This window comes from Myotis yumanensis, unplaced genomic scaffold (genome assembly GCF_028538775.1).
Source record: "Myotis yumanensis isolate MYYU_CA2020_CCGP unplaced genomic scaffold, mMyoYum1.0.hap1 SCAF_5, whole genome shotgun sequence".
NCBI lineage: Eukaryota > Metazoa > Chordata > Mammalia > Chiroptera > Vespertilionidae > Myotis > Myotis yumanensis.
In genome coordinates, this window is record NW_027223756.1 from 65,448,368 (window position 1) to 65,475,024 (window position 26,657).

General features: G+C 38.2%; 2 protein-coding genes across 5 annotated transcripts in view; both read right to left on the bottom strand.

The window, feature by feature from the left end:
- Positions 1-9,167: 9,167 nt before the first annotated feature.
- On the bottom strand, positions 9,168-11,086 carry LOC139010670 (endogenous retrovirus group K member 10 Gag polyprotein-like). Its single transcript, XM_070415425.1, is given in 2 exon segments — positions 9,168-9,755; positions 9,758-11,086. Coding segments are annotated over 2 exon segments (1,845 nt in total). The 5' UTR covers positions 11,061-11,086; the 3' UTR covers positions 9,168-9,213.
- Positions 11,087-11,099: 13 nt separating this feature from the next.
- Positions 11,100-26,657, bottom strand: part of GUCY1A1 (guanylate cyclase 1 soluble subunit alpha 1) — a 52,228-nt gene continuing 36,670 nt past the window's right edge. For all 4 annotated transcript variants that reach the window (XM_070415422.1, XM_070415421.1, XM_070415423.1 and 1 more), the window contains exons 6-9: positions 25,480-25,965; positions 22,468-22,611; positions 18,934-19,088; positions 11,100-16,283 (exon numbers count right to left, since the gene is read on the bottom strand). In XM_070415422.1, the coding sequence (XP_070271523.1) occupies positions 16,082-16,283; positions 18,934-19,088; positions 22,468-22,611; positions 25,480-25,965 (987 nt within the window). In that variant the 3' untranslated portion in view covers positions 11,100-16,081. The remainder of the gene's footprint in view (positions 16,284-18,933; positions 19,089-22,467; positions 22,612-25,479; positions 25,966-26,657) is intronic.

The window sequence follows — 26,657 nt, forward strand, 5'->3', positions numbered from 1 at the left end:
ATATTTTGGTTCTGGCATGGAAATCTGTGTTTTTTTCAGGTCTAACTAAGAGTTTTCTCACATGAAAAAAAAAATGGTAGAATGAATTGAGTTAGAAAATCCTGAGCTGTGATGTGGATCTTCTCACATATGTAACATGAGGTATGCTTTAGTAGACAGAATAAGTCCTCTCCCCAACCCAAGGTGTCCATGTCCTAATCCCCAGAACCTGTGACTATGTTACCCTACTTGGCAAAAGGGACTTTGTACATGTGATTAAGCCAAAGATATGGGCTGAGCATCCTGGATTTTCTGGTAATCAGGAAGGAGATTATAAGAGAGAGGCAGGAGTGTCAAAGTCAGAGAAGGTGTCATATTAGAAGCAAAGGTGGGAGTGGTGTAAGGAAGACATCATGAGCCAAGGAATGCAGAAGGCCTGTAGATGCTGGAAAGGGCAAGAAAAAGGAATCTTCCCTGGAGCCTCCAGAAGGAATGCAGCCCTGCTGATCTTGATTTTAGGACTTCTGACCTCTAGAAGTAGAAGGTAATAAATTTGTGTTCTTTTAAGCCTCTGTTTCTGGTAATTTGTTATGGCAACAATAGGATACTAATACTATGGGCTGAGTATCTTTTCTGAATCAAATTCTGAGATCTCTCAGAAACCTTGATAGGGACTAAATGTATGCATCCTCTAAATTCATGTGCTGAAGCTCTATCAAATCTTCAATGTGATAGTATTAGAAGGAACTAGAGCCATTGGGAGGTAATTAGGTTTAGATGTGATAGAGGGTAGGGTGCCTAGGATGGGTTTCGTGTCCTTATAAGAAGACAAAGAGACTGCTATGTGAGGACACAGCCAGAAGTTACCTATCTATCAGCCAAGAAAGCTGGCCAAGTTCTCTTTGCCCTCAGAGGAAATCAAATGTCTTAAGCACCTATCTTTATATGGGGATGGGGGAGGGGTTGTGGGGAGAGAGAAGGAAGTCAAAATGTTTGCCCCTTTTGTATGATGAAACAAAGTTTTTGGGTAGCTCAGACTACAGCAATTTATTGTCTTCCATTACCGGAGACTTGAAACCCATGATCAAGGTGTCATGTAGGTTAACTTCTGAGGCTGAGAGAAGAATCTGTCCCATGCCTCTCACCTAGATTCTGGTTGTTTCTTGGCAATAATTCATATTGTCTGACTTGCAGAAGCACCACCTCAATCTCCACCTTCGTCTTCACATAGCATTCTCCCTGTGTGTTTCTGTGTCCAAAATTCCCTTTTTAAAAATAAGGACACCAGTTATATTCGATTAGGGGTTTATCTACTTTAGTATGACCTTACCTTAAATAATTACATGTGCTATAATCCTATTCCCAAATAAGGTCACATTCTGAGGTACTGGGGACTAGGAGTTTAACATATGAGTTTTGAGGTGACACAATTTTAGCCACAGCAATGTCTTATCTATGGTTTCCATGGAAATTTGCCTGCATCAGGGAAATCTCTGGAAAAGAGCCAAATTCCCTTATTGCAGCAAAGACTACTAAAGAAATTCCAAGACTGTCATCTCTAAAAAGATCTAAGGTTGGCATGAAAGACTATAGGAAGGGCTAAGCCTTAACACTGCCCAGCTGTTGCAATTCTTTCTTAACAAGCATTATGCATTTGGCATGCCCATCTCCCAAGTGGACAAGCCAGTGTTCTAATAATTCACCTGGTTTCTGCTCAGAGGGCATGCAGGTTTCCATTGCATTGAGGGTAAACATTTATCTCTGTAACTCTTGTCTGAAGAGGGTCAGAATCTTCCTCTAACCCAGGACTGTTCTTTGTATGAGTTATGGCAATGAGGTAGACTTGATACTGGTAGCTTGAGTGGGAAGAAAGTCTTTTCGCCCAAAGAAATGCTAGCAACAACCAAGCCACTGTTTAGGCAGTGACTTTGAACCTCATTTCTGATAGTTGGCATGCTGCTCCCTCCCTAATTCTTCCTCACTGACACATAACAAAATGGTGGAGCATTATTACCCTATTGAACACGCAATTTAGTCACTGTGTTTGCTATTGATTCCCTTGGACTCTACATCAGCCCACAAGACTTCCATACTTTCTCTTTCTGGAAACTGTGTTTCCATAGGCATCCTGTCCTCATTGCCAAAACTGTCAATAACTGTGAATGACTTCGAAGGGTCTGAGATTTTACTCTACATGCAAGTTAACAAGTAAAACTGTCACAGTTTCATAGGTGCTGGCAGAAGACAAGACGCAAGCTTCCTGGGTTAGAGACAAAAGACTTTATTACTCACAATTATAGCAGCCATATCTTACACTGGTTCCCTCGCCCCAGTTTTCACAGGACAATGTGAAGAAAGCCAAGTGATCCCTGCACACACAGTAGGTTTCTTTAGCGGAGAGAAGCCCTACATTTAGGACAGCGGTTCTCAACCTGTGGATCGCAACCCCTTTGGGGGTCGAACGACCCTTTCACAGGGGTCGCCTAAGACCATCGGAAAACACATATATAATTACATATTGTTTTTGTGATTAATCACTATGCTTTAATTATGTTCAATTTGTAACAATGAAATTGGGGGTCACCACAACATGAGGAACTGTATTAAAGGGTCGCCGCATTAGGAAGGTTGAGAACCACTGATTTAGGAACACAATGGGTAGTAAGCATGCCTGCCCTTTGATCTTCAGGGGGACATTATTCTCTAAGATTATTTCCTCTACAAACATCATTTAAAATACAGAGTAGAACAAAGGCAGTAAGTACTCCTGTTTCTCTACAGAAATGCAAGTGATAGAATATTTTCTCCCAACAGACTGTGATGGAGACAAATTGACCCTGAAGCTTGTGCTACTAACAATTACACTTGGATACACTGAGTACAGTTTTATTAAATTTAGGGTATTTTTTTCTATTTTTATTTTATGTTATTTGAAAAACCAGAACAAGTTTTGTTAGAAATTGAAGCTTTACATGCCTAAAAAAAATTACTTTAGTTATATTAGTACCTTGTTTAAAAATAGTTTTTTGAAAACGGATTTTGGTTATACATTGGGCTATGCATAACAAAAGCCTGAAATGATGGTGGTTGTTGGTCCTGGGTTTCCATGCCGTTATGTTGCGTTATGTTGGCGCGTTCCTCTCGCTGCAGCAGCAAGACTTACACCAGAAAGAATGTATTTGTATGTTTTGGAAGAATAGTTTTTATTTTATTCAGTGGTTTATTTTTCTTCTAAATAGAACTCACTTTAGCACTTTTATTATAATATTTATGTGGCAGCAATATCTAACAAGCTTCTGAGACACAGGATAACTTTTTGATAGACTTTGCGACTCTGCCAAAAGCAGAACTCAAACTAAACATGTTATTTAAAGCAGCTATGAAAGTTATAATAAAAGGAGTGTTGTTAGTATCAAAAAGGTTTTCAATGCAAGGTCCAATAACTATCCTCTTTCACAAAGAAAAAAATAAATTACCAAAATTAGAAGAAGTAGAAGAAAACAAGGGCACCAATAGCAATACACATTTACCAAAAGCTAGAGAAAAAAATGTTGAGAGAGATGTTAACTATTTGCTGAAAACAAACAAACAAACAAACTTTACTTGACTATATGTGAATACCCAAGAATCATTTCACAAACAAACAAACAAAAAACACCACAGAGTTCCTTTATTTCTCAAAAATCAATAATGGTCTCTTCTAAACCAAAAGCACAGATTTTTCTCAGTTATCCATTCTCTTCTTATTTTGAACATTATTTACTCTTTCCCCCTCTAAAGAACATGTTCTTAGTTTGAGAGTCTATGCTGTCTCAGTGGGATGACCTAGGAGTAAACTTAAGAAAGTTCCCAAACCTCTTAAGTATATGTAAGTCTTGAGTTAGAAGTTTATCTGCACATTTGGACGGGGTGATGGTCTATATCTTTTATGTTTTATCCAGTTCTCAAAGTGATATGACTTAATAAAAGTGAAACCCACTGGCAATTGAAGCAGTTTCCAAAGTAAAATATAAAGATGCTATACTAGGGTAAGAGAAGAAAATACTAAAATTTCTATTTACCTTCATGTTCATAAATAAAATAAGCTTTACTACGATATCATAGTACATAGGCTTGAAAGCAGCGTATTAAGTCTATTTATCATAAGTATTACTACTATTTATATTATAAATACTTACTTTTGATATTTATAATACATTGTCGGTGTACTGAAATAGTTTACTCATAGTGTGCAGGAATACAAAAAGCTGGAGAACACCACTTCAGATTGGTGAATATCATTTCTGTAATAAGATTTTACAGTGTGTCTTTAATTTACAAGGGGCAAGAAGTGAAGGGGCAGTAAATTCTCAAATATTGATATATTTTTATTCGCTTCAATTTTGCAAGATACAAGTTATTTGGGGAAGAAGGCAGGTCATTGTGAGGGAATAGTGCCTGCAGGCTCCACAGTCCTGAGTCATTGTGAACATCTCTATTTCCCAGAATTCCATGACCATTGTCATTATAATTTTCCAAAAGGCTTCAGTTTGCTACTGTAGAATATTTGGGATTGTCCAACCGCCATAACAGCATTTTTTTGTTTCTCTTCATTTTGTTTTAGTTTCCTGCGAAGCCAATTCATAGTTCTTTGATCAACACAGATGGGTTCGGCAACATTTCAGACTAAATGATTATCTTGGCAGATAATTTAAGATTTGGGCATTGTGCAAAGTCCTTTTCTGACAAGCAGCTTTCTCCACAAACGGTAAGATTTACTGGCAATTTAATATTGTGACATTAAACACTAAAATAATTGAAAGGCAGCCCAAACTTATCTAAAATCTTGTACCAGAAATGTCTGATATTAAGTCTTAGATCTGCCATTTAATATTTTGTCCTGGTTTCTATCCCAAAGTTTAAGTCTAAAATATTAACATTTTCCTGAAACTAAGTATGTTATGATGCAAAAAAAAAATAAAAAAAAAAATACACTGATGCTAAAAGAAGTCTGGATTTTAGAATATCACTTTTTTTCACCTTCTGCTATTTAAAAAAAATAAATCTATGTATTTATGAAGCTTTTCCTTTTTTTGCATGCACTGAATATGGGGAAAAGAGGGCATACAGAAGAATGTAATGGAATAATTTTGGATGAAAAAGTGTGTGGATTGTGTGAGCGTGTCAAAACAGACACAGGTGTGATAGGTTAAGAGGAAAGCTACTTAAAGAGAAATAGTGATGGCAATAAAATGTAAAATGTTTGAAGTGGCTGAAAGTAAGAATATGAAAGGAGTGCACAGCATCAACATAATAAAAGAAGTCTTTAAAAGGGACTCACACTGTACAGAACATCTGAAAGCAAAAACTTGCAGAGAAGAAAATTCAAGACAACAAAGACTACAACAGACTTGAATACTTCCCAAACTCCTGGCTTCTCAGCAGGATTCTTCCACTTCTCACTACGAGATACCAAGATTTCTCAGGATTTGTGAAGAAACCCAACAAAGAGCATACATTACAACACTGTATACCTCGGTTTAAAAGTACATTTGTGTGTTCTCTGCTTCATAAAGCAAGCTGTCCCTGCTTTTAGCCTGTGATTAGACAAGGGAATTGCATTTTCTATCATCTCTGCAGCACTGAGTTTTTGTTTTGCATGAAATTAATCTTTATTTACAGGAATTGCAACACCTCTGGCGTAGCCTCCTCTAGTGACTGGCTGCCCACCTGTCTCCTCATATCCCCCCCATCCTTCTACCCTTCAAAACTGCCTTCATTTAACTTTGCAAGAACAGCCATTTAAGAGTGACACAGCACCAAAGTGCACAATCAGGCAAAGCAAACTCTTTATGTTTTATTGTTCAGTGAAGGGTACTGACCTAGCTAGCCACCCCAACAATATGTATCAAAGAGATTCCGTTTCACTGATTAATACTTATTTCTCCAGGTAAGATTGTCAGGGCCAGCCTGACAGGGTTGAGCCGGGCTGAGGCAGGGAGGTGGGAATTGAGAAAAGAAAGAAAGACAGGAAAGCGGGGTCAGGAGGACCCCAGTTCTCTTGATGAACTGAAGCAACTTTATTAGCCACACAATCCTATTTATACATAACACACTGAATAGGAGGTCTATCAAGAGGAATGTATTCTTTGTTCCTCTTAATCTCTAAGGGAGGGACACAGCAGAAGGACAAGTTCTCAGTACAGCATATCTCAGTAAATAGTTACAGACTTCTTGGTAAGCTATGAAAGGCTGTTCTCATTCTACAAATGTTGCTCTTATTCTACTGATAAACAAGTCTGGGAAAACTGTGTGGGTAAGGATCCCAGCCTTGCTAGCCCCTACAGGTGCAAGGACCTTGCCAGCTTACATCTGGCCCCCAACAGATCCCCCTTCTTTGTTTTTTCTGCGAAGTTCATGTTTCAGTGTCGAACAGTTTTTTATGTGTACATGTCATCAGTAATATTTCAGTTCTGGATGGTGGACAAATGGTGGCAATGCAGGTCCGACCCTTTCTGGTTTGGTCTTGGGCAACCTGCAGCGACGCACAGCTGCTGACCGCTAGCATGATAAAGCATCTTCATCATCTTTATTTCTGGACTGCTTCTCTTCTTGTTGTCTCACGGGGCCACTGCTATTCTGTGGCTGGAGCAGTCCTGATAATTCTCTTCTGTTGCAGGAATCCATATGGTCTTGGAGTTGTTTTCTGAAAATATACAAATGTATTCTCGACCAAAGGTTAATAAAGGAATCATATCTATAATTTAGACTTGGGATTCTTTTAATTTTTGTCCAAGCGATTTTCCTTTGGCTTATTTGACACCATATGTGTTTTCATGGGTGTCTTGTTATTAGCATTATAAATGAAAAAATTTTTCTAGATGTAAATTAGTTACAGGATATTTTTCCTTATATGGTATTCTTCCACTATATTTCCACTATCCTCCCCCCTTTTTTAAAAATTTAATTATTAGGAGGCTTTTGGAAATTATATAATGAAGTCTAGATAACTTTAAATTTTTTGTACAAAAATATGACTGCTTTAGGTTTATTGTATGTTAAGCAATTTTTCCATGAAATGATAATTTTGGTTAATACTTCTTGAGCTAGTTTTAATTAATCTGAAAACTTGACTATTATTTTACTGTCAAATTTAATACTTTAATAACAATCTTAGTTTATACTGTAAATATTAATGGAAAGGATTATTTTGCATCCTTGAGAAGGCCCTGAGCATTCCTGGTGTTAAGCTGGATTTAGATATAGGGTAGTTGCTGATAGCCAAGTCTCTGTTTTCTGGGTACCGATTTCAGCTGGACTAAGTCTCTTTCTGTCATCTAGGTCCCGATCTGAGCTGGGCATGGGAAACGCAGCAACCATGGGGGCAGGAGACCTTCCTCAGAAGGGGCGAGTGTTCAAGCCCCTGCATAGTTGGTGGGGTGAGGATCTCTGCCCCACTTCTGTTGACCCCCAAGTTCTCCCCTGAGGCCCCCTGCGACTGTGCCTGTCTTAGGTCGCCCCTCCCAGAGGGGTCTTACCCGTCATTGACTACCAGCCATCCTCTGGGGCCAAGCAGGGTGATGTGAGGTTTAGTTCTGTCTCCTTGGTAGCGTATGCCCCTGTGGCCTCCATGCCCAGTAACTGCCTTGGGATCCCCTCGCCTGCTGGCGGGGCCCTGGCATTGATCATGGGGAACCCAGGTTTGTTCTCCAGAGAGGGCCCAGCTTACACTATTGGGCAAGAGACAGATCTATGGTACCAGCCACCATGAGGCTTCAACCTCAGTATGAACAGAGAGCTTAGGTAACAGCTATAGGTAATTGGAAGAGGGACCCCCTTGGCAAAAAGGGCAAGAAAGGTCAATATAGAATGCTTAAGTGCCTTCCCACGGGGCCTTCCACACAGTGGAAGGGATAAAATCCTTTCATGTTCTTATTAAATTGCTGCCAAACAATTAGTTTGTAAGCTTGTTTTGAATAAATGCTAATATGCTGTTGTAAAATATTAAAAATTATTAATGAGCTTTTGTTATTTTAAATTATATCTTAAAATTCTACTGTTGTATTTTAAGAAATTTTAAATAAAATAACTTGTTTTGCCCTTTCTTAGAGGCAAAAACTTAAAATATATATTTATTAACTTTTATTTGATAAAGCTTTCTATGTGATTCCAAGTATATTAAATTGCCTTTATTAAAAAATCCTTTAAGAAGAGAGAATAAACTTTTGAAGACATTTCAGGGCCCATGAAATGTCCTAAAGTCATTCCTTGATTATAGTTTTAAAATCTTACTTAAAAGAGTATTAAATATATATGTGTATATATAATTTAAAGATTATATACCTTTTATAATTATTAAGAGATATCAATTAAATTAAAACTGATCTTTGTATTTAAAAATTTTGGTTGGGATTATAAAATTTATCTTCTTTTTTCAATTAGACAAATGTTGAAATTTTACTATAATTATATGATTTCTCCCAATTTATTTAACCAGAACTTTAAACTTTTAGCTGGCAAGTTAAATATTTAGCATTTCTCAATCAGTAACATTTTTAAGAATAAACTTTAAAAATACATGACATAATCAATAGATTTAATTCTGTCCTTTAGATTTTTCTTGAGGGAAATTTAGATTAATATTTTAGCATTTTGTTATTTCAGAATATCTAATTTAAGTTAGTAAACTCTCAAAGCTTCAGGGTGCCATTGACTGAAAACAGGTAACCATTAAAATGCAAATTAGTTACATTCTTTCTACTAAGGATGGGAAACTGAGAAGCAAGCCTCTCTTTAAAAGTTGTCACTGGCAGGAAATTTTTGGCCTACCTGCTCTGTTGGGGGAAGAGAGGCTAGCCCTTCCTCTATTAGAAATTGCTTTGGGAAGCCAGCCTTAAATAGAGGGGGTAGCCGTCTTTTACCTGGGCTACTTAGATTTTTATAATTAATATATTTCAATAATTCTTGAGATTTAAATCTAATTTATTATTTTAAGGCATATTCTTTGGCAAATTTTTGTAACAGAGACAATTATACTGAATTTCCTTTTCAGCCTTGAAGTTAACCTTTTAACACCCTTTATTAGAAATCCCAGACGTATTTTTAAATTTCAGATCCGGTGGCATTTGCTGTAGCTGTATCAGAAATGCAAGGAAATTGTCATTTCTTCTCTATGTGGAAGGTTTTAAATCTAATGATATTTTGTTTATTTCAGTAGGCAAGGGCAGCACTCAGGGCAGACAGAATGTCTTATTCCTATGGATCCAAGGTCCAGCCCGGTACTTCCGGGGGTTGCTTGGAATAGCTCTTGTATCTATTTTGTTTTCTGTGGCAGACTGGATACTGTGCAGCCTGCTGGCCTTGAGACGGCACAGGGACAGGAGGGTAAATAGACAATGCCCCTGTTATTTGTTGTGGCTGGGCTGGCCCCTTTTGGTAGTTTCCCGACTGGTGTTGAGGCAAAGAATTTCCCTGGACATCCGTCTTAGATTTACACTCATTTGCCCAATGTTTTCCTTTTTTACATTTAGGGTATAGTCCAGGTTGTTTGGGACCTCTGCCATTTCCTTTATTAATCCCTTTATTAGAAGGACACTGTTTTGCTATGTGTCCTGTTCCTCCACAAGTGTAACACTTGTATGTTGGACTTTTCCCTGTGCTAAATTGTTGCTGAAGAATTCCTTCAGTGGTGGTTCCCTTTAATGCAGCTGCAATGGCAACTCCTTGTATATATGAGGGACCAATATCTGCGCAAATGCGGATATAATCTGAGAGAGTCCCCTGTCTTTGATAGGGCGCAGTGCAGCTTGGCAGGCAGTGTTGGCGTTTTCATATGCCAACTGTTTAACTATTAACATGCCAGCCTCTCTATCCACCACTACTCAGCCAACAGCCTGTAATAGCCGAGAGACAAAATCCTGATACTTTTCATCTGGCCCTTGAATAATTTTTGAGAGCTCCTCTGTTTTCTGACCAGAGGTGGGCAGCTTTTTCCAGGCTCTAATCCCAGCTCCATTAATCTGTTCATAAGCTTCCTGGGGGTATTGAATTTGATTATGGGTATCAGCATAGACTCCTTCACCTACCAGCATTTCATAAGAAATATTAATCTGGGCAGCTCGATTACGAGAAGCTTGCTCCTTAGCCTTTTCATCATATTCTGATTTCCACAAGAGATAATCCCCTCCTGATAAACAAGCCTTGGCAATAGCTCTCCAATCATTAGGTGGGAGAGCCTCTGAGGCCATAGTTTCCAAGATGGTTAAAGTATAAGGGGAAGTGGGCCCTGACTGAGCACAGGCTGTTTTTAACTCTTTTAAGGTTTTAAAAGGAAGCTGTTCATAAGCACGCTCACGCTGTCCCGTGTGAGGGTTCACCTGTTCCATAACAGGGAAGGCATGAATGCCCAATTCCTCACCACACTTTCGTGCTTCCTGCAAAGCCATCTGGAGAGGGGAAAGTGGAACTGGTGTTGCACAAGGCAGCTGAGAGCTGCGGGAACGGCCCCCGCAGCTTCTCTTTTTCTTGCCAAGAAGCTTTAATTTTTCTAAAAAGCATTCCAACACATCCTCTATATCACTGCCCTCTTCAGTTCCAGCAGAAAAATATTCTTCCTCCTCTTTTGCCTGAACAATACCTGTATTATTATCATGACAAAGAGCAGCAGCTTCCTCAAAATCCCCCTCATCTTGAGGAGTTAAATTGCCTTTAAAAATTACATTATTTCCTTTTAATATACTGTCTTTTTTAGACCCCTGTTTTGTGCTATCATGCTGTTTCTCCTTTTTTTCTGGCTTAAGAGACGGTTGATTATGGTCATGCCTGGGATCTAAACAATCCCGTATTAAATTCCATAAGGAAAATGCATCAACCGGGGTCTTAATTGGCCCAAGGGCTTTATAATGATCACGCATTTGTTCTCCAACTTTCTGCCACGTTTCTAAGTTAACGGTTCCTTCCTCGGGAAACCAAGGGCAGACCTCCTGAATGAATTTTAGAAAATTTTCTACTTGCTTGTCATTAACCTTAGTTCCTCTACTATTAAGCATAGACTTTAACATTTGCCCATAAAGGGCATTTTCTCTAGATTCTAATTGCCCCATGCTTTACTCCCGACTATCAAAAAATTGCTCCTCCCTTACCTTAACCAGTGCACTCTTTATCCGGAGGAGTTCCTCACCGTCGTCTCTCCAAGCCCGACGGAGTTCCTCACCGTCTTTTTCCCAGTTCCTCAGTCCCGTAGCTCAGGCGCCAGATCTGTCAGGGCCAGCCTGACAGGGTTGAGCCGGGCTGAGGCAGGGAGGTGGGAATTGAGAAAAGAAAGAAAGACAGGAAAGCGGGGTCGGGAGGACCCCAGTTCTCTTGATGAACTGAAGCAACTTTATTAGCCACACAATCCTATTTATACATAACACACTGAATAGGAGGTCTATCAAGAGGAATGTATTCTTTGTTCCTCTTAATCTCTAAGGGAGGGACACAGCAGAAGGACAAGTTCTCAGTACAGCATATCTCAGTAAATAGTTACAGACTTCTTGGTAAGCTATGAAAGGCTATTCTCATTCTATAAATGTTGCTCTTATTCTACTGATAAACGCCATCCAAACAAGTCTGGGAAAACTGTGTGGGTAAGGATCCCAGCCTTGCTAGCCCCTACAGGTACAAGGACCTTGCCAGCTTACATCTGGCCCCCAACATAAGATCATTACACTTTAAACTACTACAACAATTCACTCACACATTCTCTTTGAGATGATTAACTGTTGCTTTAACAGGGATTTGCATGTGGCTTTCAAACCATTAGATAGCCCTAGACTTCCTTCAGGCTTTGTATGTAAAGCTCCATTTGGGCACTTTCCGGCTTGAGAAATGTCAGGGGGCCAAGTCCATCCCCAGAACTATGTGAAATAGGCAGTCTCTTTCACTGGCTAGGCCCTCCATAGAACACTGTGCTCCGTCCTAGGACAGCTGCTAACCTAACCACAGGACAGGCCTGGAAGGGTCTGCCTTGTGTGACTGGTAATATCACAGAGAAGAATTTGAAGGGAAGGTTAGTAAAATGCTGAAACAACTCTTCCTTCCTTCCTACCAAAGGATGTGAAGGAATAGTGGCCTTGGAAGTGATATGAAATTCCTATGCCAGACACCCAGCTTTATGTTCGTACTTTGGGTAAAATACCCAGGATGTAGCACAAACCATTGTCTTCTGAGACACAGAAGAATGTTCACTTGGTCATCTATGCAAAGAAACATCAACCCTTATCCATGCTGTTTCTGACACTGCCTTTCAAACACACACACATGATCAGACCATTTCTTCCTTTAGCCTTTGGTGTCTCCTTTGCCTACTGGTTTAAAAAGTGTTAGGGAAGAAAGTGGAAGCTAATGGTCTGCTTCTTTTTTCTGTTTTGCACTTTTTTTTTCCATTTGTAAGATTTGTTTTGAACAAAGCGTTTTATGGAAATGAATAATGATGATGATTACCGTCACCATCATCAAAATCACACATCTTATCATGAAAAAAGAGCCCTCTTCATGATCTGTAGCTAAGTGGTCTTTCTGTCCTTATTCTCTTCCCCTCCACCTCATCCAGGGCAACTTGCCACCTAGGACAGGCTATGCACCCCCAAGACTCCATTTCTTCGTGTGTGCTGGTTTACTTGCTTGGTCAAGTCCTTCCCCCTCTGCTGGATGAACTCCTCTAAGACCAAGACACTTCTCCAAGCACTTAGTGCTCCCACAGAATTTTGAAATTATTTATCTTATGTTTATTTTTAATTTTATTTTCTTGATAGAATGGGTCATGTCTTATCTTTGAATTCCAAAAGACAGCATTATTCCTGGCACATGGTAGTTATTCAAGAACTGATGATTAAATAAATGAAAATGAGCAAGTGAAACTATTCATATTTAGGTTCAAACTTTGCCTGTTCTTACAAAATCTAGATAGAAATAAAAAGATGAAGAAAAATGGGAAGACACTTTTTTAACTCTATTTCTTTTTGCTTCTTGATGCAGACATCTTTAGAAAACAACCATGGAACTCTATGCTTGCTTAAGAAATAGGTATAAAGGCAAATTTATTTTGTGTACTGTACATTTAATAATTGGGCAAGAAGCTGTGAGTGAAAATTAAAAAAAAATCAGGATAAATGAAACAGCTCATGGAATTCTCAGGAAAAACCATCTGATTGAAAAGCAGTCTTGGGACCCCACATTATTATTATTATTATTATTTAAATTCTTCACCTGAGGATATTTTTCCATTGATTTTTAGAGAGAATGGAAGAAAGTGGGAGAGATGGAGAGAAACATTGATGTGAGAGAGGCACATCAATTGGCTGCCTCCTGCACCCACCTCAACTAGGGCCAACGCCCTACCTACTGAGCTAAACCAATGGGGACTAGACCCACATTATTTTTTAGAATAGTTATTCTGGCAACAAGATTCAGAACTCTTGCCCTAACTGGTTTGGCTCAGTGGATAGAGCATCAGCCTGCAAACTGAAGGGTCTCAGGTTCGATTCCAGTCAAGGGCATGTACCTTGGTTGCGGGCACATTCCCAGTAGAGGGTGTGCAGGAGGCAGCTGATCGATGTTTCTCTCTCATCAATGTTTCTAACTCTCTATCCCTCTCCCTTCTTCTCTGTAAAAAATCAATAAAACATATATTAAAAAAAAAAGATTCCAAACTCTTAGCCCCCCACCCTGTCATAAGCCCTCTCTGTCCATTCTTTTCTCCATCCTCAATTCCACTCCTGAAACAGAGCTCCTATTTTGGTCCCTGTTTCCTTGAGAACATACCTTTCCAATTCTCTGCTCCTGGCTACTGTCAGTGGTCTGGATCTGGAAATGTATCCATAACCTCTATCCTCCAAATTGAATAGAAAGGGAAAGGAAATTCCTTCAAGTTTTTAGCACCCCGTTATGGACTTTGAATGCATTCTATCATGGGAATGTTGTATGTTCATCTTGCTTAAGGTCCACAAAGTATTCCATAATTAATGAGCCTTTATAGGCTGGCCTGGGGAACCTATCACAGATTATTTCATTTGTCTGGGAAAATACATGTTTGCTTACTTTTTTATTTAGATAAAATGTCAAACTTATAGAAAGGTTGTAGGACTAGTACAAGGAATTCTCAGATAGCTTTTATTCAGATTATATTTTCCTCTATGGGTTTTGGGGTGAACTCACACACATTAGAAACATACACAGAAAGAAATATTTGTGAATTCTAATTAGCTTAAAAACTTAAGAAAACAAATTAACAAATTGGGGTCTGTTTAAATATTTTTATAAAGGTGACATTTTATTGTATGCCTTTAAATTTCCTTTAATTCCTATTATTTTCCCTATACTGAGGGTTGCATTACAGATGGAAAAATGTATTTTTCTTTATTTTCCTTTTACATATTTTTATTAACTTCATATAATTGTAAGATTGTAACTATATTTTCCCAACACCTATAACAATAAGATTGGTATTTAATGAGACACATTAAGTCCTTTAAAATATTGGGGAATCAGTAAATAATAATCATTGTAATATCTATAGTGGTACACATGGGATACTAAAGGCCAATCAGTAATTACTTTTTATTCCTGAGGTTACTATGGGGTAGCCTGGGAACTAGTGAAAATAATTAAATAATTTTTAAATTGAATTATTTTTTAGAACCCCAAATAAGAGTTCAGTGTATCTATGGCTCTGCTAATGGTGATTTAAAAATGATAATGATCATTTTTCTCTTGCTTTGAAGTTGAGCTCTTTTAAAATAAAAGCCCTATTTAGGTTTAGTTCACCAGAGATCTTAGACTAACATCATTAAAAATTAAAGTTCAAGCTCCAGAAAAAAATGTTTAAAATTTTCCATAATAAAATCACAGCATAATTTTCTTCATCAACACTAACATTCTATTTAAAGAATATCATTGAGATATTTCAACTAGAATAAAACATTCACAGATGTGTACTTAGTGAGACCAAAAAACCCCACACAAACAAAACAAAAAAAACCCTCATGATTCTTAGGAAATATACACACACTAAATTATTCAACACAAGTATTTAAAAATACAGTCAGAAAAAGAACAAGTCTTATTTCCCACTTGTGAACTTAAAATTTTCTTACTGTAACTTTATATGGCTCAGCATGGCAATAGAGCATGTCTGCTGAAATAGAGCCAAATTCCTCTGTGTGTTGTGAGGTGGCGTGGGTGAATGTATGCATGTTGTAAATATCTTGTTTCTGTATTTTATAGTTTGTTCCCTAAATGCTTACTTTACTCCCATGTTGCTTCTGATTAAATTAAATCAGAATGATATTGCATTTTAATATAGGCTATAAGCCTCTTTTATACTGAATACTGTAAAATAGAAATGAATGAATAAGAATGAAAATGCTAATATGAATTAAAATAGCCTTTACCATATATGGAATAAAAAATGTCAAACAAAAGGAAACATTTATTGTTAATGACACATTATGTGGTGGAGAATATTTTTATAAAATAATCTTTGATATTTACAGAAGACCTATTTTATATTCATATTGCATCTAACCCAGAATTCCTTATTTCCTTAAAAAGAAAAAAAGTGCAACAGAGAAAAACCTCAATCTATTTTGTTATATAAGCTAAAAATTAAATGAGAAAATGTAATAAAATTCAGAGTTGAAAAGTTCCAAGAGCTTATGGTATTGAAGACTATAATTTCTGTTCAAAAGCTTTTGTAAGGCAATGCTATCACAAACACACTCTAATAACCATAGCATTCCACCAGGACACAAGATTGCAAGTGACTTCATCACATTGTATAGGTTGCTACAATTACCTGATATATGTACAATGTGCTAAATTTTGAGTACAGATAATAAGTGATATATAACAGAAATCTCCCCCAAAGGTCACTTTTCGAGGTTTCTTTTTTTTATTTTCACTGGAGAGCTGAAGTATTGAAGTGAATACATGTTTGTCATGTTAAGTGGAAGAATAAGTAGATCGTGAGCTCCTGAAATTTTAATACTGTTTTTATCCATCTGCATCCTAAAGTGCTCTCAGAGATTCCACACATGCTCGAAGGAATCAAACCCCAAAGACTAATAATCAGGGACATATTTTGCTAATCTATTCCTGATGCTTTGCCTAAAAAATTGGCATTGCCATCTTCAACATTTTTCTTTTGGAACCATGGTTTTGAATTTGTTCCTTGTTGATAAGCTTCCAGAAAATGACAGATTCCCGGAATTTCACTGGGGAAGTTTGGTGGAAGTTCCTCCCTTGATCGAGGGGTAAAGACAAAACCTGGACAGTCCTTGAGTAATCTGAAAGAGTAAAATAAAATATTACCCTATATGCAAGAAAAGACAACATAAATAAATGAATATTCCTCAAAATATTAATAAACCGTGTTCACTGTGATTGACATAAAGCTCCTAATGATGTTAACAAACATCTTCACAGAAGAAGTACAATGGAAAACAATTCACAACCACAAGAAAATTCTACCCAAATAATCCATTTCACTCATATTCAAAAAATTAATTTTAAAATATTTTGCAAAGATATAATCTATAATCTGAATAACAGTATAATTCACAGTAATGGGGGGAACCCCCAAATAATCCAAAGGTCTAACAATAGCAAAAAAAATGACACCCTATAAATATAATGTTATAGAATAAGTCTTCCTAAGTTGAAAGAGTTAAAACATTGCCATTTATCAATTCATTTATTTTGTAAATATTACTCAGAAGTACTCATGGGCAAGAAGTTATAAAGGAAAAGTTCTACATAAGCTTTATGCATATGTATAAAATACTGTAAGAAGAGCTTTTGATCTCTCAATAGAATTTTTACAAATCCAAGGTTAATAGGACTAAAATGAGATTTAATTGTACATACTGATACCCAATTTTTTTAATTTGCTACTACTTCTTCATTATGCTAAACTCATTTTAATTATGATCCCACTGGTTAAGTTACTCATCTTTCTATTTGCTTCCCTAACTTTCTGTCAAATGCAAACTTAATAAGCATCTCTCTAATCTATTATTTAGGCCATGGATGAAAAATGTTGAATAATTCTGGAATCAAAACCAACTCCTACAGAAGATTAGATTACTCATCACATCTGCCCAACTAGACCATGGGCTTCTACTGATGTTTTAGTCATGAATTCATAAATGTTTTTGGCCTATTATTTATAAGGCATAATATTTGGTGATATATAATAAAAAGTTACAGAATTCCAAAGTATAAGCTTCAAACTCTGTTGTTGAATAGCAACAAAGATGTCAGTTTTCTAACTTTGGAAAATGGGGATAGTTGTGAAGATTAAATAACTCAATTACAAAAGACTGATTAAACGTCAATTAGATATCACCTAACACTCATCATATTGGTAACAATTAATTAGTCTGATAATATCAAGCTTTGGAGAAGAGAAACAAACCTTCATACATTGTTGGTGGAATACAAATTGGTAGAAGCAATTTGGGCAGCTAATTGATTTTTAGTAAAGTTGAAACAGTACAGCCTATGATCTGGGAATACCATGTATAGGTATAATATCTAGAGATATATGTGTAAGAATATCAAGTCACTTTTATAATAATGAAAACTTGATATACTCTAATTAACCTTGGGGAGAAGATAGATTCTTGCTTATTCATACTCTAGAATATATATTATATCACCTGCACATATAGTGACATAGTAACATACTTGATTTGGCTTGTCCTAGCTCCTGAGAGTGAACTTTTAACATTCAAGAATTTTGCAAACTATCAGTCGCCTAAAACCTGCCATGGAAGGAGTATTTACACCATAAAAATTGGTAAATTCTAGAAATCAGGGATTCTCCACTTTACTTCCCAAAGCTGGTTTACCAGTACACCCCTGCATTAGAAATAGTTTTAATAAATGAACTAGATTTATAGGACCTAGATTTACATTTCATCAAGGAAAAAAAATCTCCAAATATGTTGAGTAGGTTCAAGGCAAGTTGTAAAAGAATATGAACAGGGCCAGTGGAAATTTACTTTTCTCTGACTTTATATTTTTTTTAATCTGGAGGAACTTAAATGAAAAGAGTTACACCTCTGGCCTCTTTCTGCCCATTTTCCTTCCTGGTAAACAGAGCAAGATGAGCTATTGCTCTATTCGGTGCCTTCCCGCCTCTCTCTTTAGGAGCCTGCCTGTCTTCAGGAAGTACACGTTCTCAGATGTTCCTACAAACCTTAAGGGATATAAAGTCCAGCATATCAGAGAGAAAATGGGGGCCAGGAGCCTGTCATATTTTGTTTCTTTCATAAAACAGGGATCTGAAACAAATATGGCAAAATGTTGACATTTGTTAAATATTAGTATTGGTTACACGGTATCATATTTTCTTTAAATTTTTTCTGTATGTTTGAAATATTTAAAAATTAACTATAAAAATGAATATAACTATAAGGGTTTAATAAATAAAATGTATAAAACTATAGGTGATTGGTAAATTAAAAAACATTTTTATATCCAGATTAGCCCAACATCTCCTATTAGTAAGGTAATTATAATCATAACCTTTATATCACTTGAATTTGTTAAGTGCTTTGCTCAAGATCTCACATCTGGTATTTGGAACTTGTAAGACACGTCTGCTGAATACGAATCCCAGGCTTTTGAAATAAACTTACAGATAAACACAAAATGTCAAATGAGAAATGACACTCACTTCTCATAAGACATGTTCATTAGATCATCTTCAAAAAAAAAGTTCAAAATTTGTAAGAAAAATAGATTGGAAAAATAAAACCATTTAGGGAATTCTTGATAGCAGAAAGATTCAAGAATCGCAGCCATAGGTCCAGGGCAGATGTCCACATGGGGTAGAAGTTGTACTTTACTCCCTCTAGAACCAGTTCCCATTTCCCCCAGTGAAATAGTAAAAGAATAGAGTTTAGTTTAGGTGGTCAGTGCAATCAGTACCTGTAGGTTGTTGGGCTGACATTGATTTTCCGTGGTACACTGCAGGACTCAAATTTGTTAGCCAAGGTGACATTGTTTCCAAAAAGACAGTAACGGGGCATCTTAACTCCAACAACTCCAGCAAAAACCGACCCAGAATGCAGTCCAATTCGCATCTGAAAGCAAAAAACGTACCACAATGTTCCTGGTCATGGGTTAAAATTCTTCCCACTTGTCAGTGTTGTTTGAATGCCCTGTCTAAAGTATTGTAACAATTGCTCTTAACCACACCACTCCCTCCTTCCTCAAACCTCAGCCAACTTCCCTCTACTCACAGTTGATTAAAAATTATCGGAGAAGAATCAGCTACACCTCTTAACTTTTCTCTACGTATGCCCTTAGGTTTATTGCACAAAGCACTCTTATTTCACCTCTTCAGTATCTGAGACAGATTTCCACGCATACCTATCGCTGTCACCACCGTGACAAGACAGTGTCTATGAGTTGTTTATGTGAAACTGCTCTATCAAGTGAGATAGACATAACTTCTGGATTACAGTTGTTGTTTCCCAAAACATGGTCAGAGAGGAGCAAAAGTTGCTAGCTCTCCCTATATAAAGTGTACATTCTGAGGAAAATAACTTTATGCCAAACATTACTCTACTATTCAAATGACTAACAACTAGAGAAAGGGAATTGCAATATTTAAGTAAAAAATAACACAGGAAGCAGGAAGTGGTTGCTGAGAACCAGATTAGAGGCGGGGGGGGGGGGGGGGGGGGGGGCGGGGGCAGAGAGAGAAAAACATCCATTTGTTGTTCCACTTATTTATATATTCATTGGTTGATTCTTGTACATGCCCTGATGGGGGATAGAACCGCAACTGAGCTATCAGCCAGGGTAAGCCTGGGCTTTGAAGCCAGATAGACATAACTCCAAACACAGATGCATGGGAGACTTGACCACTTTTGTCCACCAGTGAATTGTAGTTTCCTCTTCATAATGCTGTTGTAACTATTAAATGAGATGATGTTTGTCACAATATGCTCCCCTGCCCCCAGTACACAATAAGGATTCTCTCTCTACTGAAAATGCTCTTCCCTTCTGCCTCTGTGATGTTTCGTAGGCAGCTCCTAAAGCCATCAGATAGTCCCGAGGACTGTAGGTTAGAACAAATAAAAGGTATGCTTAACATCTCACTTTACAGGTCATTAAAGCTAGACTCTTATTACTCAGGTAATTGTCTTTGAAACTAGCTATAAATAATTCCTCCAGTTGCAAAACTCTAAAAATACATTTCTACAAATAACAAAAATCCCCCTGGCTCAAACATACACATTTTAATTACAAAATCCATTTATGTGGAAACCACTGATTTTATTGTTAATGTGGATATTTTAAGCATTTACTTTAATGCTATGATTTTCCTCATCAAAACTAAAGAGAGAGAGAGAGAGAGAGAGAGAATTAAAAGTAAGATGCTGTGATGATTTTATTATTATTTTTTATTTGTTAATCCTCACCCAAGGATATTTTTTCCATTTATTTTTAGAGAGAGTGGAAGGGAAGGAGAGAGAGAGAGAGAGAGAGAGAGAGAGAGAGACAGACATAGATGTGAGAGAGACACTTTGATTGATTGCCTCCTGCACGCACTCCAACTGGGCCGGGGATTAGCCTGCAACCGAGGCATGTGCCCTTGACAAGAATGGAACCTGAGACCCTTCACACCCTTCAATCCCTTCAGTCTGCGGGCTGACGCTCTAACCACAGAGCCAAACCGGCTAGGTCTGCTGTGATGCTTTTAAAATAGCCACAATTTATCTCACACTCTCCCCATTAAGACATGAGCTCTATCTCCTCCCCTCCGGGCAGGCTTATGATTGCTTTGACCAACAGAATAGAATGGAAGCATCACTTTGTGTCTCGTAAGGTTAGGTCATAAAAGGCCATGCTGCCACCAATCAAGTTCCCTGGGACATAAGCCACCATGTAAGAAGTGTAACTACTCTGAGTCTACACCACGTAAGCACATGGACTGACAGTCCTAGCTGAGCCCAACCTTTCAGCCATCGCCAGTGAGCAAGGAACCAGGCATGTAAGTGAAGCAGCCACGTCAGAATGGATCCTCCAGCTCCAAGTGGTACATCCAGCTCTTCCAACTGCCCTCAACCCTTTGAGTGTTCCCAGCTGAGGAACTAGAGACTGAGCTGAGGTGTGGTATCCCTGTTATGCGTCATCTAATTTCCGATGCACAGAATCCATGCGTAATAAAAGGTTTGTATTTTTACAGAACTCAATATACAAAATGTGTCACACTGTAACATGTAACTGGAAAGACAGTCGACTTGTAAAACCAACATGATGACTTGCATGTATGGTGTCTACTAATCGTGACGAGGGCCAAGACTAAACTTCTAAATATTATAGTTTTGTTTTTTTTCTTTCTTCTCCCTATATCTAGAGCATACCAGGTAGGATTCTATTCCCTTCAAAGGCCTACTTCTGAATAATCAATTGAGGCCTATTTGATAAAAATGGAGTGCCAGATTGACTACAGTGCTACAAATAAACATAACCTGCTCATGTTCTGTCTATTGAACCAATGCCTAGTGTGTTCATTTTATTTTTTCATGTGCAATGAAATATTATTCTGGAGTCTGACTGATCTAGACATTTTAGAATTTTATGTGTCCTGGAAAATACTGGTGGATTAACAGTCAACATTCATTCTACTGTGATGTCCTCCCCTGCAGTTACTGGAACACTAAAAACTACATATTCCAAACTCCCTGGCAGCACCTAGATGCGTTTAGGTCCAGTGACTCAGAGCCACGTGCATGAGATTTGGGAGCCAGGATTTCTGCTGGGACTCCACTTGGGATGCTTACAAGTGCGGAAGCTTTGGGTTTTCTGTGGGTGCTTAGTGGAGAGCCCAGTTCCCAGGTGCTCATTTTGTGAGGGTCAGGATAAAGGAATTCACGTCGCTGATCCAGATTAGAGGAGGTGCGTGCAGTTGTGTTCTGTAGCCAGCAGCAGAGGCAGCAGCTTTCAGAACACAACCTTTTCCTGACTGGCTACGGTGGTATAGTTCTGGAGCCAGCTTCCCAACAGAGGAAAAAGCAGTGGCGCTGAAATGTGGCTTTAGGACCCATTTTTAAAAAGCTCAACTTATAGATGGCTTCTTTGGTCCTCCCAATGATTCTGGGAACCATTCCATACCAGGTGGTAAATGTTCTCCTGCTTCAACAAGTGAGAATTTGCTCTCTGCAACTAAACCCTGACTGATACATCATTCTTTAGAAAGAGGAAGGGAGGGGGAGAAAGAGATGGAAACATCAATGATGAGAGAGAATCACTGATCAGCTGCCTCCTGCATGCCCCCTACTGCATGCTCCCTGGAACCTGGGCATGTGTCCTAAACGGGAATTGAACCATGACCTCCTGATTCATAGGTTGAGGCTCAAACACTGAGCCACACAGGCCAGGCACACCATTCTTTTGATAACTAACTAAGCATTTATTCTCATTTCCTGGACAATATATGGTCTAGTTTACCTTGATAGGTTCTCCATGGGGAGACATGACTTCATCAGAGAGCTCCATCATCTTGAGGGCCATCAGTGCTATCTGAACAGCATGGGTATCACTTTCTTTGTGTAATCCCCCAGCCACACAATACGCATCGCCAATGGTCTCCACCTACGCATAACAGATTTTCCACATTACAAATAAAAAGCTCAGGAAGAATTATAGCATATAATTTACAGCAGAAATTAAGGATCATATAGTAACAATCTCAGTGTTCTTTGTCTATGATACTGGCTACAAAAAGCTAACAATTAATTTAAATCCACCAAATTGTAATAATCACATTTTTCTTTTCTAAATATTTATTGTAACTTATCAAATCATCTCATTCTTCTTATCCACAGCTTCCAGTGTGGAGAAATGGAGGTGAGAAAAGGAAAAAGAGATGTAAACGTTTACTCAGAATAAATGCTGAAACCCTTATAAGGTGCCCAAGTTTCTTTTTGACCAGCTTGTCTGCGAATTCCTGACACTCCCTGTCAATTCTCCCTGTTGCTCACTTTGTCTCAATACCACTGGCTTCTCCTGTTTTCTCTCAAATATACCAAACAGGCTCCTACTTGCTATCCCTTTGCCTGAAATAACCTTTCTGCAGATAACCATTTGGTTTGTCCCTCATTTCCTTCAGCCCCTCCAAAACATCTCCTTATGAGAAAGGTTACCCTCTATGAAACAGCAATCACTTCTCACCCTTAACCTGCTTTATTTTTCTTCCAGAATTTACACGACATGAAATACTATATATTTACTCATCTGTTTATTGTCTTCCCCCCGCCCCAGTAGAATGTAAGCTCTCTGAGTTTGTCTATTTTACTAATTCCTATCAGTGCCCAGTATGTTCACCAATGAATGAACCAGGCAGCAATGCCTCCCATAAGCTTTGCCTCAGCAGTGAATATATATGAAGTGCTTAACTGAAAGGCTAACATATCACAAGTGCTCAAAAAAGTGTTACTAATTAGAAGTAGAACCCTCACCCCTACTTGTGCCCATTCTCTGTGCTATTATAGCACCTGGTCCAGACTTGTGTGAAATGGGGCTTAGTAGGTCATATGGAAACCTAGTATTTGCCAGTACCCTCCCCCCACCTACACACACACACACACACACACACACACACACACGTCAACTCTTCTCACAGGGATTTTGCCTACCCATGCTGGAAAATGCTGGGTAAGCAGTAGATATTTGCTAAAACAATAGATAAATAAATACTAACACAAAAAGATGACCAAAAGATGGAATGCTGGAAAATGATGTTAAATAAAGTCCTGGCATGATCAGGTCCCTGAATAAATAAACTTGACTATTCCTTGGAAGCCATGACACTCATAGGTCGGCGTATGATTATACATTCTGTGTATCTGAGATTTATTTAGTCTTTAAGACCCTCCTTACTTATTTACAGCTACCTCTATGTATTTTCATGAGAAATCAGAGTGGAGAGAAGGTGGGCATAAGGACAGGAAAGAAGGTGACTGAGGAGCTTAGGCTGCAGTTGGGTGAGTCAGGGAACTCTATGGCTACCATCCTGGTAGTAAGGAGGATAGATTCTAAATACTTGACAAAATAACCAATTTTGTCAAGTTTCAACAAGTTGAAGAAGAGGGCTACTTCTTCTGACATCAATCTCAGTAGTTTGCCAAGAACAGCAAGCCTTCCTTCTCACAACTCTGCTGAGAGAGGAGACATTCTCAAGATAGAAACTGTCTACAAAAAAATACAGCGGATTCCACAAGAGGCCATCAAGCTTAACCTAACCAAAGCCAATTATTTTATCTGTAATTATCCATGAGCCTATTTTTGTCCCAAGGGATCATAGCTCTGTCTGGAATTTCCTGTTAGAGTTTTTAAAGGAAGTTTTTTTATTTTCTCATTTTGTTCTTACTTCTAGCATCTAAATTGAAAAAAAAGCGCAGGGTCTTGTATATTCCCATAAATAATTTTTGTTTCTCCTTAATCATTTTGTATTGGGTTAAGTTCTGAAATGCCAGATTGTTATGTGTCAAATTAAGAGTTGATTTCAAGCCACACAAATCAGAGGCATGCTTTGTGCTTAATGATAATGTCTAAAACAAGGCAAAATACGTTATATCAGTAAAATATATATAAATGTAATTTTACTTCTAAAGGCAGAACATGAAATCTCTTCATTAGTTCTTTCTTTTGACAATAGTTACATTTTAAAAGTAGCTGATTACATGTTGGGGACAATATGTAATGATGCTGGTACATCCCGAGCACCCCAAAAATCCTGCTGCCTGATGAATAACAGATATTATTTACCATAATATTTATAACAATCCCGCTCATAAAGTTTATAGGACATATGTAGGTTTATTCATATAAACCCTTTGGGTAGATAATATTTTCTCTTTCACAAATGAAACACATCAGGTAGAGACAAGATTTGAAGACAGGTCTCTCTTATTTAGGTATCGCTGCCATCGGCTGCTCTACAATAAAGCTGTAAGTAGGTAATTTGAGTTTCTGCTAACTGGCCATAAAAATATCATGTTAACTCTGAATTGAATTAATCTCTTTAAATACGAGTTGTATAATCCCCATGTTTCTTTCATTTTACAGGTACAAAGGATAATCTTTCCCTGTACAAGAGATACTCTGAATTATACCATGCTTAGCAACTCCACTCAGTCAAGTGTCATGTTCATTGACTTCTAAATTTCACTTGCTCATGGGTCCTGCACCCCATCCTCCACTCTGTCTATCATTCCCCATTCTACACTTATTCCTTAAGAAGACAATGTGGCAGTCTTCTCATGGAATCCTCTCTTTTTCTGATCAAATTCAGAGCTATTTCTGGCTGGTCAACACCCAGGTGATTAATGCACAATGCCTACTCCCAGGATGTGGCTCCCAGGATGGTCTTTCATTTGCTTATAACTCAGATCCTAGTTACGGTGCTTTTTCTCAGTGACTTTTGCCTGGAAAATGGGCCCCGTCCTGCTCCACCCCTACCTTGTAGACATCCAGCTCTCCGCACTGCTGGTCAAACCGGGTGTAGAGCGCATTGAGCATGGTGATGACCTGCAGCGGCGAGCACTGGGAGCAGATGGCAGTGAATCCAACAATGTCTGAGAACAGCATGGTGACGTTATTGAACTTCTTGGCTTGCACGACCTGCCCTTGCCACAGCTGCTGCGCCACCTCGGAGGGAAATATAGAGCACAGGAGATCAACTGTCTTCTTCTTCTCCTCCTCCAGGGCTTGGTGGGCTTGCTCCAGCGTGGCCTTCAGTTTTCCCAGCCTCTTCTTCAGGCCATCTTGAGCTCTGGCCTGTTCTCCAATCAAGACCACATCCCTCAGTGCATTGTGAATTGGGATGTCTGAGAGGTAGAGCCCTCGTCCTGTAAAATCTTCTAATCTGTCCACGCAGGGTGACCCCAAGAACAAGATCGAATTGGATTCAATGATGTAGATCATTTGGCCTTTGAGGTCCATAACCTGTGAAGCAAAGGAGAACCAATTGCTGTGACTGATTCAAGTTTCCACCATTTTTGGAGACAAAAGGAGAGGAAGTAGAGATAGTGATCATCCCTTTGTATTGAACTTGATTTTTTTTTCTACCTGCTGACCAAGAACAATATATTTTCATATAGTTCCAATTTACTGTGAGTTCTAAAAATGTATGCAGGTATTTGAAAAGTATACTTTACACATAGATCATACTTTTCAATAAGCTGTGCAAACTATGTTTCCTGCAAGGCTTTCTCAGTAAGTGGCATGTGACTACTGTACTTCCTTTTGATAGGAGCAGCCAGCAGAAACCATTGCACCAAGGGAGCCTTCAGGGAGGTGAGGCTTCAAATGATCATCCTGGATCACAAGATTTACTTGGATGAGTGTGGACAAATATGTACATGTGTGTTGCTCACTACGGCAGAGCCAAAAGCAATCCAAATGTCCTTTTCAGAGCAGATGATTACATGGAGGACAACCTTATAATGAATACTACACAGCTTTTGAAAAGTGAAACAGCCCTATATCTAATGACATGGAAGGATGGCCAAAATAGATTGTTTAGTGAAAAAAAGGAAGTTATAAATAGTATTATTTTTGTTTTAAACACAAATGTATAATCCTCATGTTTCTTTATTTTTACAGGCTCAAAATTTTTCCCTGTATAAAGCATACTC